Source organism: Rousettus aegyptiacus, unplaced genomic scaffold (genome assembly GCF_014176215.1).
Source record: "Rousettus aegyptiacus isolate mRouAeg1 unplaced genomic scaffold, mRouAeg1.p scaffold_m13_p_16, whole genome shotgun sequence".
In the NCBI taxonomy this organism is placed as follows: Eukaryota; Metazoa; Chordata; class Mammalia; order Chiroptera; family Pteropodidae; genus Rousettus; species Rousettus aegyptiacus.
The window spans coordinates 51877643-51892910 of record NW_023416291.1 but is presented as its reverse complement, the minus strand read 5'-3'; the positions used below and the strand labels follow the sequence as shown (position 1 = coordinate 51892910).

Genomic DNA, 15268 nt, shown 5'->3' with positions numbered 1-15268 from the left:
AAGTCTCACCCGAAACTCCTTGCAGCCCAGACTTGCTCCTGGGGTGGAGCCAGGAGCCTGGGAGGCTCCGGGGTGGGAGTGGGGGGCAGGCTTCCCCCAGTCCAGTTTCGCAAGCCAGAGACGGGAGGCAGCTGGCTTAGGGTCCCCCAAAATAGGAGTCAAGGGAAAGGCATTCCTGGCAGAGGGAACGGCTTGTGCAAAGGCCTCTGGGTGAGCGAGAGGGCGGGGCAAGAAGTGCTTGGTCATCACGGATCTGAAACTTGACTTTGTTCTCAGTCTTTTATTCAACACACTCTGAGAGATTAGATGTTCCCTTGGTACCTAGGCCCAAGTGGTCCTAGGAGGCCCCAGAGACGACTCCTCAGAACTCCCGTTCCGTGGGCCAGGGGTGGGCCAGGAGGACGGAGGCCGCGGGACCCAGCGGCGGCTTGGAGAGAGATGCAGAGCCCACGTGGAGCGGAGGCATTAGGGGAGGGCCTTGAAATGTTAGGGGTGCGCCAGGTGAAAAAGACTGGAAAGAGCATTCTGGGTGGAGAACAGCGTATGCAAACGTCTAGAACTACAAAACGACCAGACACGTGCTGAAATCAAGTTAGAGAGGACGGTGGCACCGTGGCTCCCAAGTGGTCAGGGCCGGACCGGAGAGGGAGGGAGGTAGGGCAGCAGAAACCCAGAGGGCGGCGGAGCCTCTTCTTAGACGATCAGAAATGGCCGTGCCAAGAAGGGGCACTGGAGCTGGGGTTTTGAGGGATGGATAGGAGCTTGCAGAGACGGCAGGGCATGCAAACGGGGCAGAAGGGCTGTGGCCAGAATTCAGGGAACATGCTGACGGAGTAGCAGGAGGGAAGACTGCAGGAGCAGAGCGAGTCAGTGCGGGGCGTCTCCAGACCCCAGCTTGGCAGCTGGCCGGCCACGCAAGGCCAAGAAGCCCGGGACAGTTCCCCTCCGCTCCACCAAGCCCTGTCAGGCCTGCGCCCGCCGCGGTCATCTCTCCTCCTTGGGTCACAGGTTACTGTCCACTTTGGCCCATGAGGACACCTGGCAGGGGACACGTTCCACAACGTGGCTCTGGCACATCAGGGCTGGCTCGTGCCTCAGTTTCCCCATCTGGGAGCCACTTTTGCTGTTTGTGCTCATCTCAGGACTGGGAGGCCTTCAACGAATGATATGAAGGAAGAGAAAACAGGAAAAAAGGAAGGGAGAAAGGAGAGGGAGAAGGGAAGGAAGGAGGGAAGAAAGGAAGGAAGGAAGGAAGGAAATGAAGGAAGGAAGGAAGGAAGGAAGGAAGGAAGGAAGGAAGGAAGGAAGGAAGGAAGGAGAAAATGGAGGGGAGGAAAGGAAAACAGAAGGGAAGGAAAAGGCAAGGGCAGGAGGGAAAGGCTTTGTTCCCGCCTCCAGGCACCGCCTGAGACAGGTCCAACATTATTACTCCAGAACACGCCAGAGCTGTCGAGGCTTAAGAAACGGGTGACGATTTGCATGTGATTTGCATTCAATTTGCATGCTGTTTGTTAAATGTCAAAATGCCCAGAAAATGCTTTCCCCTACCTCATCCCTAGTCAAGAAGCAGGAAACCCACCCCCCTTCCTCCATCAGAGACCCCCCCCCCCGCATGGGCCCGGGGCTGCTGGACCAGCAGCCAGGAGGGCAGTGACCTTGGATGTCCCATCTGTAAAATGGGCCGTAATCACAGCCACCACTGGCCCTAAGAAGTGCAGCTGGCAGCCTACACTAAATCAAGGCCCTGTGAGGATGTGGCGCAGACCGTGGCACGGAGTTGGGGTGACTGCTAAAAGCCCCACTTTCCTGCTGGGCCCTGGGGAACAGGTTCCAGAGTGTGTGCAGGTGGATGGGCAGGTATGTGCGCATGACCCAGTGACGCACAGAGGCCCAAACCAGGCAGGAGCAGGGCCTGCACTGCCTCTCCCAGTGTGCCCTGGGTGCCTGGGAACCACCACAGGCCTCAGTTTCCCCACTGCGGAAAAGGAGGCTGGAGGCCCTGCTTTAGGAGACCCAGGAGCAGGCACTGGCGTCTTTGGGTCCTGGGCTTGGGTTGGGCACCCAGCGGGGATGGGGGGACAGCACTAAGCACCCCAGGGCACCCTGCTGCACTTCCGGCTGTCTGCAGGAGGGAAGTGGGGGCCCTCTCTCCCGCTGACTGTCTGTCCCCCGTCTACCCCCATCCCCTGGTGGCCCAGGGAGGTACCTGCACTGGCGTCACTGAGGGGAGGTGAACGGGGCCCAGAGGCCTGGCGCCAGCCCCGCAGTGGGCGAACGCATGGTCTGAGGGTGCCCTCCCCGCGGTCACGAGTTCTTACCCACCTGGCCCTGCTCTGGGCCCTGTGGCCAACACGGCTCTTCATTAGAACATCGTTTCCTCCCAGACGCCGCACCTCTGCCCTGCGCCCGCCCCTGCCTGGAGTCCCCCCACTCCCAGGGTCTGCACCAAGGACCTGACACCAGGCGGCCGCAGGTCGGAGATCCCACTGAGGCCCGGCGTTCTATGGTGGTCTCGTACCCAGACTTCCCACAAAACCCCTCCTGGAATACCCCACAAAGCACATCCCATGCGTGCCTCAGAGCCCTACCTGGCACAGGAGCCCTCAGATCCCCACGACTCTACCAGAGCCCTTCAGACGCAGCTGGGCGACGCTGTGCAGGCGGAGAGGAAGTGGGATTTAAGGGGAAGGGGGCGCCGCTTGGGGGGGGGAACAGGTATGAAGTGGGGAGGTGTCTGGGGATAAGGGTGGCACACGGGGGGGTCACTGGAGAACTGGGAGAGGGCTGGAGGCCCCCAGTCTCCACCTTTAGTCATCTGAGATTTCCTGAGGGCCTGGCTGCACCCCGCAGCCAAGACTGTTCACAGTAGTGGGGGCTCGTGGGAGCCCGAAAGAGGACAAGGTGCTCGCTGGCTGGGCAGGAGGGCATCCGAGAAGACTTCCTGGAGGAGGCGGGAATCCCAGGTGTGTTGGCGCCGCCGGTACCTTAGGCGGGGGCATAGCCTGGGCAGACGCGTGGCCGGAGAGCGTACAGGTGGGGGCGTCCTGCCCCGCACCCCCCTCGCCCCCATGCTTCTCTTTGTGCGATATCCTGACGCCCACGGGAGCCTCCTGAGGTGGCACAGTGCTCCCACTGCAGATGGGGCACTGGGGGCCCCAAAGGGGGCCATCCTGCTGGGATGGCCTCAGAGTCACACAGCACAGCCTGGCCGGCTGGGGTGGGGGCGGGCAGGAGGCGGCGGTGTCCAGGGCCAGTGTGGGGGAGGGGCTCCACCAGGAGGGTCCAAGGCAGTGGGCATCAGCTGGGCAGGCCAGTGTTTCACTGTCCACCAGGTTGTGAACCCAGAACCTGGAACAGCAGGAGGACGCAGATGACCACCTCGATCTAGGCCGTTGGGACGACAAAACCCCAGCCCTCTGGCCAAGCTGCCTTCCCTTTTCCCCAACATCCCTTACCGACGTGCACAGCGACACCTGTAGCCAGCTTCCCGATGGCCCTGGCTGCCCTCCAGAAGGGACAATGATAGCCCTTAGCCACAGGTGGCTGGCCATTCTGGGTCTTTTAAACCTGCTTAGTGGCAGTCACAGGAATTGCAGGCAAAGAGCAGGATTAAGCCAAGCCTGCCAACCAGAGCCCCGCCCTTTCATTGTAAGGAGCAGGCAAGCAGAGCCCAGAGAGGCAGAGAGACTCGCCCAAGATCACACAGCAAGTCAGGGAACATCATTCGTATTAGTCTAAAAGTAAGGGAGAAGGCAAGGGTAGCGTCCTCGCCCAAGGGGCAAAAAGCTCGGGGGATGACGGTCAACAGGTGAGTCCTTTCTCTCTGGGCTTCATTTTCCCCATCAATCCGTGAGGTCTCTGGAGTGACTTACCCCCTGACGGCGCCCCCCACCGCAGCCTGCTCCTTCGGCCAGCATCTTCGGTCCCCTTGGTCCTGGCTCCGCCTCCTCCAACCCAGACTACCTGAAAGCGGGGGACAGAAAGGCACAGGTTGCAGGCCAAATGCAGCCCTCAAGGCCTCCCTGCCTGCTTAGTGTCCAGCCCAAGCATCTTCTCACACCTCCCAGCATTCACCTGCAGCCCGGATGCCCTCCCCCCGGCTCCCAGGCATGGCCAGGGCTCCAGGGGGGTGTCCCGAGCAGCCCCGTCCTCCCCTCCAGACACGATGCATGCCGCATACTCACTGAGCACCTACTATAAGCCAGGCGCTGAACTGGGGACACGGCAGGGAACAGGGTGGGCAACGAGGCCCTCATGAAGTGGACAGGAATAGGGCCAGAAAAACCATACAGATGCAGAGAAGTCAGCTGGTAAGTGCCAGGGAGAAAGGTAAAGCGGAGTGCGGGGGAGGGGTGTCTGCGGGATGCATCAGAAACAGCGTGGTCAGGGCAGACTGCCCTGCGGTGGCACCTGAAGCAAAGGCACTAGGAGCCGACGGGGGAGGGGGGGAGGAGGAGCAGGAAAACATTCCAGGCTGAGGGAACAGCCGGGGCAAAGGTCCTGAGGCAAGACCCTGCCCAGGGAGTTAGAGGGACACGGCACCTACTTATAAGCTGACGTTAATCATATATTTATTTGGTTTCTTGTCTCTCTCCCCCACTGACCTGACCGGGGGCTCTGCGAGGGCAGGCCTGGTCTGTCTGAGTCACCACTGGGTTCCAATGCCCAACACATGACCTGGCACACAGTAGGCATTCAATAAATGCTTCCTGTATATCGAATGATGAGCATGGTATGGGGACATTTATGTGTCATCCAGCTGCCAGGCCTTGTAGGAGAATGGCCTCTGCCAGCCCCAAGTCCCAAACCCCCATCGGTTCCCATTCCACTGTCACCCCTGCCCCCGGAGGCGCTCCCTTCTGAAGGCCTGGGGAGGCGGGCTCTCTCCCCAAGCACACACACCCACACACACACTGAGTCTCCAGGAGCAGCAACTGAGGCTCCTGCTCTCAAAACGTCACCCCAGGCTTGGCAGAACGAAGCCTCTAGGGCAGCGGTCCCCAACCTTCGTGGCACCAGGGACCGGCGCTCCTATGAGAACCTAACGCCTGATGATCTGCGGCGGGGCTGAGGCGGTGATGCCCGCGCTGGGGAGCGGCCGCCAATGCAGATGGAGCTTCGCTCGCTCGCCCACCACTCACGTCCTGCTGTGCGGCCCGGTTCCTAACAGGCCACGGACGGGGACTGGTCCACAGACCAGGGGTTGGGGACCCCTGCTCTAGGATTCCAGCCGGCGTGACCTCCATAAACTCCAGGGTGACACATATGGCTCCACTGTGTCCCCTGCCCATCACCTCCTAGGTGGTGTCTGTGTGGGGCTCGGGGACCAGCCCCGGCCCATCTCCCTCACCTCATTGTCTCACTCACCAAGCACCAGCCTCCACTGTTCCCACGGCCTAGATGCCGCTCTCTGGCCAGCAGACTTCCCGGGGGACCCAGATGGCCAGGTTGGAGTAGAGACAGCGAGCATCGGAATGGGAGTGAGGGGTGGACAGAGGTGGTGGAGGAGATGGATGGAGGACGAGAGATTCAGAGAGACAGAGACACAGAGGAAAACCGAGACAAATGGACAGAGAGACAAAGATGGAGAAACGCAGAGAGGAAGAAAAACACAGAGAAAACAGCACGGAGGACAATGGACAGACGCAGAAGTGGACAGAGCCCTGGAGGCAGAAAGAATGAATGACAGGACGTGGAACACCAGGACGGCACCGTGGAGAGAGGGGGAGCGCGCGGAGGCCGGGAAAGGGGAGGCCGGGAGCGGCCGCAGGGAAGGAGGAAAGGAGGAAGTCGCGGGGGCGGGGCGGGGGGGCATCCAGCTGCCCTCCGGGCCGCACTCAGGGCCCCCTCCCGCCCTCCATCCTCTGCCAGCCCGCCACACAGCAGCAGAGCTGGACGAGGCGTGCTAGGGGGCAAGACGGGCGCGGAGCCCGCCCGCCTGGAGCGCAGCCAGGCCCTCTTGCCCCCCGCGTCCGTCCCGGGCCCTGCCTGACCTGACCCACGGTCCACCTGGGACCCCAGCCAGGCCCTCTGGTGCCCCGCTGTCTGCCCCCAGCCCTGCCTCACGCCCGCCCGACCCCGGCAGGCCCTCCCCTCCCAGCCCGGACCCACTCTCGCCCCAGGACCCTGGCCCCACGCCCGCCCCCGGCCACCTGGGGTCGCTGACGAGCAGCAGCACGGAGCCGTCCTGCAGGCGCACGTCGCGCACCGTCTGGTGGTCGTCCAGCCGCCGCGCGTTGTAGTAGAAGGTGCGTTTCCAGGAGCTCACGCCCTGGCCCACCAGCTGCGCGCGCAGGTCGCTGAGCGTGTCGCGCGGCCGCACGGTGAGCGGCAGCAGCAACGCCTCGTCCGCCAGGTGCACCTTGATGTGGTAGCGCTTCCAGCGCGACAGGCCCCGCCGCAGCCCCTCCATGGCGCCCGCCGGGCGCTCCGCAGCGGCCCCGGCCCGCGCGCCCTGCGCACCCGCCCGACCGGCCCGGCCGCCCGCCCCCGCCCCTGCCGCGCCCCGCCCTCCCGGACACGCCCGGTGTGCAGGACGGAGGCCCGGCGAGGGCGGGGCGCGCAGGAAGGGCCGACGGGGGGCTCCCGGCCCCCACGCACAGACGCCCCTCTATTTATACACAAATTTAGCATCTGCTGGAATCGCCAGGGATGCCTGCGAACAAAAGGCACAAAAAGGATACACATCATAAAGATAAATACGTAAATACACAATGCATCCGAGGGAGAGAAAAAGGAGGCAGACTGGTGGCTCTCCTAGAGATGAATGAAGGTCAAGGGAGGTCTCCCGGAGGAGATGGCATTTGAGTTCAGTTCTGAAGGAGAGGGAGTGAGCCAGCCATGCAAAAGGTCATGAATCACGAGTACTGTGGGCTGGGCTGGAAACAGACTGTGCAAAGGCCCTGGGGCAGGACTCAACTGGGCTCATTAGAAGAGCAGCGAGGAGGCCTGGGTGGCTGGAGCAGAGCCAGCGTGGGGGACAGGGAGGAGGGGAGGGCAGGCAGGGGACGGGGCAGCTCGTGCAGAGCCGCGTGGGCTTCTGGGAGGACTTGGGCTTCGCCCCAGGGAGGTGGGGGCCTGGAGGGCTCTGGGCAGAAGGGGTCACCACTCATTCATTTATTCCCTTATTTCCTTCGAGACACATTCAGCGAACGCCTACTCTGTGTCTGGGCTGGGGTGCTGAATGCCTGGCACCACAGAAATCACGGCCGAGGACCCTGCCCTTGAGGCTGAGGACACAGACACTCCCAGCCCAGTGGGGTCAGGGCTGCAGTAGGCGAGACCCCATGCTGGGAAGGGCCAGCAGGTGAGGATGGCTTCCCAGATGGGTGGGCGCTGGAGCTAGGATGTCGGCAGATGAATAGGGGTTCAACACGCCCATAGTCGCTGGCTACATGGTTCAGTGTGTGCCTAGTCGGGAAAGGCGGGGGACAAGGCCATGGCCAACGGAGGCCATGGGAGGCTTGTGAGCAGGGGCTCACCCACCCCCACTTCCATGCTGCCCCCCTCACCCTCGCAACCCCTTCCTCAGGTGCTGCCTGTCTGTCCAGGAGCATGTACCCAAGCACCTTCTTCCTGAAAGCCTTCCCTGATTGCTGTCCGCTCGTCCCACTGCCATAGCCGCCAGGACAGGACTGACCAGTTCTGGGCATCCAGGATGCGGGCTTGACCTTGATGATTCAAAGTCTGCACTTAGAAGCCATTTAAGATGGAGCCCATTGCGAACTCTTCCTCCAGCAGTGGCCGGGAGGGAGGGAGGGACAGTGAGGCCAGAGCAGGGCAGTGGACAGAGCGTGGGCGCTAATCTTGACCTTGACTTTCGGAAGTTCCTCCTTGGGCCTCGCTGGTCCCCTCTCCCCGGTGGGTTTGCTGTGATGGTAGAGCACTTAGAAGTGTCCCTGAATTCAGCACAGTCACTCATAATTGGCTGTGCTGAGAGAATAATCAGAAAGAAAGGCAATTTCACTCTTCGAAAAAAGCAAATAAAAACAAAATTATCAGACAGGAAAAGCCCTGCTACTAAGTGACAGGTGGTCTTCTAGGTACTCGATTTAAAAAATGGAATGCTTCCCTTAATTCTCAAATGTCTCCATTATCTCTCATTTTACAGATGAGTAAACTGAGGCAGAGAGAGAGTAAGTGACTTCCTTGAGGATACACGGTGAAAAACAGCAGAGCCAGGATTTGAACCTTAGCCACCTGGCTTCAGCGCCATGCTGTTGTTCACTGACTGTGCAGCTTATCAGATTTTAGAAAGAGATTTTAAAGGTGGCTAAAAGCAAAGTAAATCCCAGGCAGATCTCCCCTCCCAGAAAAACAAAACAAAACAAAACAAAACAAATCAAAACTATAAAACTACTAGAAGAAACCATGGGACTTAAAAATAATAACCCTAGTTTATTGAAGCATGACACTAAACTTTGAAGCCTGTAATTAACTGACTATGTACAAATATAAAATTCTTACACACACACACGCACATACATACCAGGTCAACAAAGTCAAGGAGAGTCTTCTCCGAAACATGATAGACAAAAGGCTGATTTCTTTAATGTGTAAAAAGCTCCCAGAAATCAATAAGGACCAACAAACCAAAAGAAAAAGAGACAAAAGACATGAACAATTTTTTAAAAGGAAAAAGAGTCTCTTCTAACCATGAGAGGAAGCTCGTTCTCACTCATAGTAAACCAGATATGAAATACAGCTACTATGAAATACACTTTTAAAGTAAGCCTATCAGGTTGCTGAAGATGAACGAGTTCGATAACTGTGTGGGTGGGGATTGGGGAAGAGCCATCTTGCACATTGGGGTTCTGAGTGTGAAATGGGGTGATCTCTCTGAATAGCTATTGAAATGATAGGCCACCTAGATCCCTCCGGGAGCCCACCGGTGTGTCGGAGGACAGGTTATATAGCACAGTGCACATGCTGAGTGATGTACATCTAACCCACAGCAAACTGTGAAGATATGTCATCGAATGAAGTTGGGAAACTGAGGCCCAGAGAGGGGAAGTGGGGGAACGGGGGTGTGTACTCTCTCCAGGTAAGATGGGCAGGCTGGCTCTACCTGCAGAACCAGGCCAGCCCCAGCCACCTCCCTTGCCAGGCCAAGCTCTGGGACTTGCATGTCACACTTGGTGTCTAGAACAGATCAGAGCAAGGCCCAGGGACAGTCGGCTTTAACATATGGACACCAAGCCGGCCACGCTGAGCCCTGTGAGTGTTGGGTGCCAGTTCCAATTAATTCTGACTTTCTCATTAAGCTGTTAGGGAAAGCCAGGTGGCTGTGGGCAGCAGGCCCTCTGCCTGGGCCGCTGGATTAGAGGAACCATGGTTTCTGCCTGGAGACACTATTATCTGTCACGAACAATTATGGAAGAGCCAGGCAGACAGGGACAAGCTGGAGAACCCCTGAGTGCTGGAAGTGGAGAAGCTCAGAACCGCAGTTCACCAAAACCACAGACACCCAGCATCCCGAAAGGCCTGGAGTTCTAGGTCCTCAGAGTATTCGCTCCTCCCAGAATATCCTGAACATTCTAGAATTGGAGGGCTCTCTAGTATAAGGGTCAGGGTTCCAAGTGACAATCAACACACATCACTTCCGGCTGGCTGAGGGGGCAAAGGAATGTTGGGGGAGGTGTGAGGGAGTTCAGAGAATCAATGGGATGTGACCAGAACAGGTTTTTAAAACGGGCCAGAGATTGTGGGTCCTCTGAGTACCTGCATGGCCCAGTCCGCAGGCAGATAGGGAGGGAGGGAGGGAGGGTGGGTGCCGTGCCAACTTGACCCCGGGGGTGACGCAGCCACTGAACATGGCTGAATTCCGGGATCACAGATGCTTGGCCTCTTGCAACAATTCTAGATAAGTTTCTTATCTAGAATTGTCCCTCGTGAACTGCAAGCCCAGAGGCCCATACGATGTTTTTTAAAAAGAATTGGTAAATGAGAGTTTCCACATAAGAAGTTGGTGCCTCGCCGAGTCCCCAGTCCACATGGCAGCGTGGGCCCTCCATGGACAGGATGTGAATTCCCTACAGTCCCTGCCAGGGCCGATGCACCCACTGAGCCCCAAAGGCCAGCTTTGTCCTCTGCGGACCAGTAACAGTACTTACTTTGTACCCTTGTTTTGATCAAGAAAGTGAGTCCCAAGGCAGCTGTTTGCCAAGGTTCCCCCCAGGGAGAGGCTGAAAAGGCTTTGGAAAAAGCAAACGGCATCCCTTTGTGCTTTAGGACGTCATCCCATTGGGTGCCTGCCACCAATCCTATGAGGTTGGTACTGTTGCTCCCCCGTTTCTCAGAAGAGAAAATTGAGGCCCGCAGCAAGAAGCCACGCCCCCACGGCCACGCAGGAAGGCGGAGCAGAGCCCCTGGAACTGGGCAGGCCTGAGCTAGCAGGAGGGCTCAGGTACCTCTCCACCTGGCGGGGGAGGGGGGGGTGCCCAAAGCAGAATGTGGCGTGGGGAGAGTGGCTTTGCGAAGGAAACAGGGACAGGTTCGGACTTTCTTCTAAGGGCAAATGAGGAGCCGTGCGAGGCTTTGGAGCGAGACTGTCATGATCTAATTTGTACGTGAGAAAGGTCCCCGACAGCGGAGAAGCTACTTTAGAAGATGGACACACTGGTCTTTGGCTAAGAAAGGCCTCAGTCTTGCTCGGTCGGCTCCACGAACACGCGTCCTCGCCTCTCCACGGAGCGTTTACCCGGGGTTTCCACGGAGGACTCCGGGCCCCAGGAAGTGCCCCGTACATGTTTCAGGCCTCGAGTTCCTTGGATGACTCAATGCAGAACTGCCAGGGAAGGCGCCCGGAGAAGGCAGTGGCAGGTTCCTGTGCACAGACACGACACACGGAGTCACCCCTCCTGCCCAGACACACACAGGGGCGCACGCGAACACACGCTCCAAGACCGGTGCGGACGCACGCACTTCGAAGGGATACACGTGGGCGCTGGCCGGTGCAGCACAGGTGTGCACCTGAGACTCGCGCGCATGACCTAGGGCTTTGGCCTGGGGGAGCCGGGTTGGGGGGGCTCCTCCGTTCCAGCCTCCACCTCGGTCCCTCCTCCCTGGGGCCCAGAGCCTCCTGCTGGCAGACCCGTGGGGGAACCGCAGGTCTAGGGAGAGGGACTCGGGCAGCAGGAGGGGCCCAGCAGCGCTGGCTGTGGCGCGGAACGTGGCTCTCGGGCGCCACCAGGTGGGCACAGGGGGCGGGGAGGGGGTGGGGCACGGCGGCCCCCTGGCCCGACATCTCTGCGGGCCCCTCCCTGGGCCCCGCTGTCCTCCTCTGACTGCCTCTGCCTCTGTGCATGTCTGTGCGTCTATTTCCCCGAGTCTGTCTCTTCTTTCCGCGCCCATCTCTGCCATGTCTTTCTCCGTCGCTCTCCCCCGTGCCCTCCTCCGGGGCCCAAGGCCTCTTCCATAACTGAGCCGGGCACCTCCGAAGCCCCCTCCGCACACCCCCTTAGCAGCCGCATCCCCTGCGCGCTGTCCTCCAGCGGCGTCACCCCAAGGGCTGTTGCGGTGACTCAGTCCGCGTGGGGCGTGATGACCAGCCTCCCCGGCTTTGCCTGCCGCCCACTCCCGCCTCCCACGCTCTGGTCTTTGGGGAGGGGAGGGGGCCTCATGCCTGGGGGAGTATGTGGTCCCCCGCTGTGCCTTTGTCCTCGCCCGCAGGGAGCCGCTGAGAAGTGCTGGTCGCGTGGTGGTGGTGGGGTGCAGGGCGTGTGAGGACTTGGCGCCCCGAGCGAGGCGGGCCCCAGGGAGGAAGCTGAGGGGGAGGAATCACCCTCGAACCCTGCTGGGAGGGTGGGGATTTCCTTGCGACGGCCTGACCCCTGAGCAGCCCGGCCCTCAGACGCCTCTCTGTCCCCATGTTTCCCCTGCTCCTTCTGGCCTAGCTCCTCTGAGGCACACGCACTTTCCTTCCAGGGGGCTACTGAGCATTCTGTTCTGTCCTGGAATGCCCTTCCAGTCACCTCCTCCAGGAAGCCAGTCTTGCACCATCCCCTTGACCTCTAGAGAGCGGGTCTGTCAGTTATGGTCATGGCCGTGTCCCCGGCACAGAGCCCACCTCGCAGGAAGTGCCCAAGAGGTGTCTGCTAAACGAGTAAGCTAGAAAAGGCTGAGGTTGCTCTTGAGCCTACATCTCTGATCTTGCCTTGGGGAGGGAGGAGCTTGGCCGAGTGGGCTTCTTCCCTCTGTGCCCCGCTTTCCCAGGGAGAGGGGGTGAAGGGATATTTTCTGGGCCACTTGTGAAATCTATCCTGCTGGGTCTCATTTCAGCCGAGTCTGTAAATATTTGGTCCGCCGTGGCCAGCAGCATCCACGCAGGAGAAGCTTCGGTGCCTTTTACGAGCCTCCCCGTGGGGCCTGGCGCGAGGTTCCTGTGGCTGGGTATGTGGGGCGCCCCGGCAGCTTCCCAGCTGGTTGGCGGGGGCTGGGTAGGACTGTGGGACTGAAGACGCCGCGAGATGCCATCAGTGGCTCCGGCACTTAACCCCACAGCACGCGGCATTCGAGAGGCTGAACCGGGTCCTCTGGCTTTAAAAATTGCTAGTGCAAATTACAGATTCCAGCTGCGATGGAAATGGATGCCAAGTGGCCCCTTTCCCCAGGTCCGAGGCTACACGTGACCCTTAGAGGGAGGGGTTCTGGCAAGGAGGCAGGAGGCCCAGGTTAGACCTGGCTCTTTTGGAGGAAGCACCTGCTCTAAGTAGATGTTGTGTAAAGCACTTCAAATGCATCATCAGCTCGTCGCATCCTCAGACTCACTCAGAGGGGTTCAGTGTCACTGGCTCAAGGTCGTCCAGGTGGTAAAGGGCAGAGCTGAGACCGGAACTCTCACCTGGCTTGGTCTGAAGTCACCCAAGGCTCGTGGAGGCCTCCCAGACAGGGCCACCCCAGTGCTTCTCGACTGTCGGGACCCCAGCAGCGGCTGGAGGTAAGACCTGAATCAGGTCAGGTCTGAGTCGGGGTCTGGGAACCTGCATTTTAAGAAGCACCTCCTTCCACGCCCAGGTAACCATTGCTCGATGTGGTCCTCAGCCCGTTCTCAGTAACAGCGGGTTACTACTGCACGTATCCGAACGTTTGCAGTGCTCCCCGAGTCTCGGCAGGGACCATCTGTCACCTGGTGCTGACTGAGGACACGAGACACAAGGATATGGCAGCCCCATCACACTTCAAACTAGAAGAATTTTCCACCAGGCCTCAAAAGAGCCACAGGCCACACAGGAGATGAAGCGATCTGAAAATCTGACATCGCAGGATTATTATGTGTGTTCTTTCTCTTCGGATTCGATGAGCGTCTACTCATTGTCTACTACATTTCGGGTGTGTCGGCCATGTCTTAATTTTCCGGTTTTTGATGCTTTGCCGCCTGGGCCTCATCCTGGCTCATTACCCCAGACCACGTGACCAAGGTAGGGACGGTCCTACCAGAGTGGAGACCCCGGCCCTAAGTCTGCAAGCCAGGTAAAAAAGCGCCACAGCCCTGCCAACCAACTTTGTGGCTGTGTTTCTAAAACATCAAAAGGCCTTTTTATTTTTTATGTATATAACATTGCATTTGAAATTATTTGACTAAAAGTAACACATGAAATTTAAGCCTGGCAATCATGGCACAGGCTTGGGAATTCCTGCAAAGTGAGAAAATTTAACCTAGGAGTTGTTTTGAAATGTAATGAAATCTTTATGAATACAAAATTTAGCAATTGATGAAGCTGACACTTTTTTTTTTCTTTTTTGTAGACGTGGAGACATCTGCTGAAATATTAATTCTGATTTTAGTTTTCTTTTTGTTCGTAGACCCATTTCTTCCCGCCTCCCTCCAGGCCTCGCGTTACGGTCCCGTGAAGCACGAGCCCCCCGGGGCCCTGTCCTGCAGCGCCTCCCTATGCCCGTCAGCATTTATTAAGCACCCACTATTTGCCAGGTAGCAATTCTGAGCTTTGTACGTGTGTTAACTAACTTAATCGCAGCGAAGACCCTCTAAGGTAAATACTATTATTACACTTCTGGTTTAGGAAGCCGAAGCGGAGAAGTCACCAGGCCCTGCGGGCAGACAGGCAGACCGATTCTGCGTCTGGCCCCCTAACCTGCCCTCCTGGCCTCGACCCCGGGGCTTCTCACTACTGATACCTAATAGCCCCCTTCTTTTAAAAATGTTTTTCGACTGTGACAAAATACACATACAATGTAAGAACTCTGAAGCACACTCACGATGTCATACCACTGTCCCCACTGGCCCCCTCCAGAACGTCCCTCATCTTCCTGAACTGCCGCTCCGTCCCCATGACATACTCGCTCCCCTCCCCTCCCCCAGCCCCGGGCTCCACCATCTACTTCCTGTCTCTATGGATGCCACGCCCCTAGGGACCTCCTGTGAGTGGAATCACAGCATCCGTCCTCTGCCTGGCTTCTTTCACTGAGCAGAATGCCCCCACGTCTTAGCATGTCAGAAGGCCCTTGTTTTGTAGAATAATATCCCATTGTATAGACGCACCTCATTCTGTTTCTCCACACCACTGCACACACAGTAGGGCGGCTATTAGAAAACAAACAAACAAAAATAAAAAAGCAAGTGCTGGTGACGATGAGGAGAAATCCAGTACTTGGCACCGCTGCGAACAGGGCGGCGTGGGGGAGTGTGGCCGTTCTGGGCGGTTAAACCCGGAGTTACCATCTGACTCCCCTCCCCGTCACCCCCGCACCCCCTGACCCACCTGGAGGTTGAATAATCACAGTCTTCCCAGCAGCCGAATGATGGCAACGACCTGACCTGAGTGTCCGCCAGCGGCTTGTTGCCTTTTGTTCGACCCTTCTCTCTCTCTCGGAATAAAGAGCAGGAAGGATATAAACCAACTATGTGCAACTTATGAAAAGGAACAACCCAAAATGATGCCCCATCGGACGCAAAGAAACACAAAGCAAATGATGCCCGACAATGCCCGGCGCTGTCCAAAGCAGCCTGCGAGCTCTGGGCGCAGGTGCCGCCGATGGCAGCTGGGGCTCTCCCACGGGGGCCGCTCCCGGCGCCAGTCACCGACGGCATCGGGGAGGCACTTAGACGCCGACGGTGCTGCTCACGGAAATGGTGAACAACCCTCGGTGAGGTTCTGACCTGAACGATGAGCAGCTTCCTCCGTTTACCCAGAAGCTGTGTTCCTGGAGAAATCTGTGTGTGTCAAAGCTGTGAAGAGTACTGGTGAGAGGTGAACTGCGTCCCACCCTGAATTCGTGTGCTGCAAAGTCCCGGCCCCCGAGGCCTCGG

At 58.4% G+C, this 15268-nt stretch overlaps 1 protein-coding gene across 1 annotated transcript; it reads right to left on the bottom strand.

Moving 5' to 3' along the window:
• Positions 1 to 1622: 1622 nt before the first annotated feature.
• Positions 1623 to 6316, bottom strand: LOC107511441 (protein diaphanous homolog 1). The gene is made up of 4 exons (XM_016145790.2): positions 6153 to 6316; positions 4605 to 4677; positions 3873 to 3963; positions 1623 to 3348 (listed from the first exon to the last, which is right to left on the bottom strand). The coding sequence occupies exons 2-4, from the start codon at positions 4672 to 4674 to the stop codon at positions 2808 to 2810; spliced, it is 702 nt and encodes a 233-aa protein (XP_016001276.2). The 5' UTR covers positions 4675 to 4677; positions 6153 to 6316; the 3' UTR covers positions 1623 to 2807.
• Positions 6317 to 15268: the final 8952 nt, after the last annotated feature.

Bases quoted from the DNA above. Each gene is read 5' to 3' on its own strand.
- LOC107511441 (XM_016145790.2), bottom strand. From the start codon at position 4,674: ATGTGTTGGGCATTGGAACCCAGTGGTGACTCAGACAGACCAGGCCTG. The intron at 3,964-4,604 runs GTCAGTGGGGGA...CCCCGCTTTCAG, and splicing joins CTCGCAGAGCCCCCGGTCAG to GTAGTCTGGGTTGGAGGAGG. The intron at 3,349-3,872 runs GTAAGTCACTCC...CTGCTGTTCCAG, and splicing joins GTGGGGGGCGCCGTCAGGGG to GTTCTGGGTTCACAACCTGG.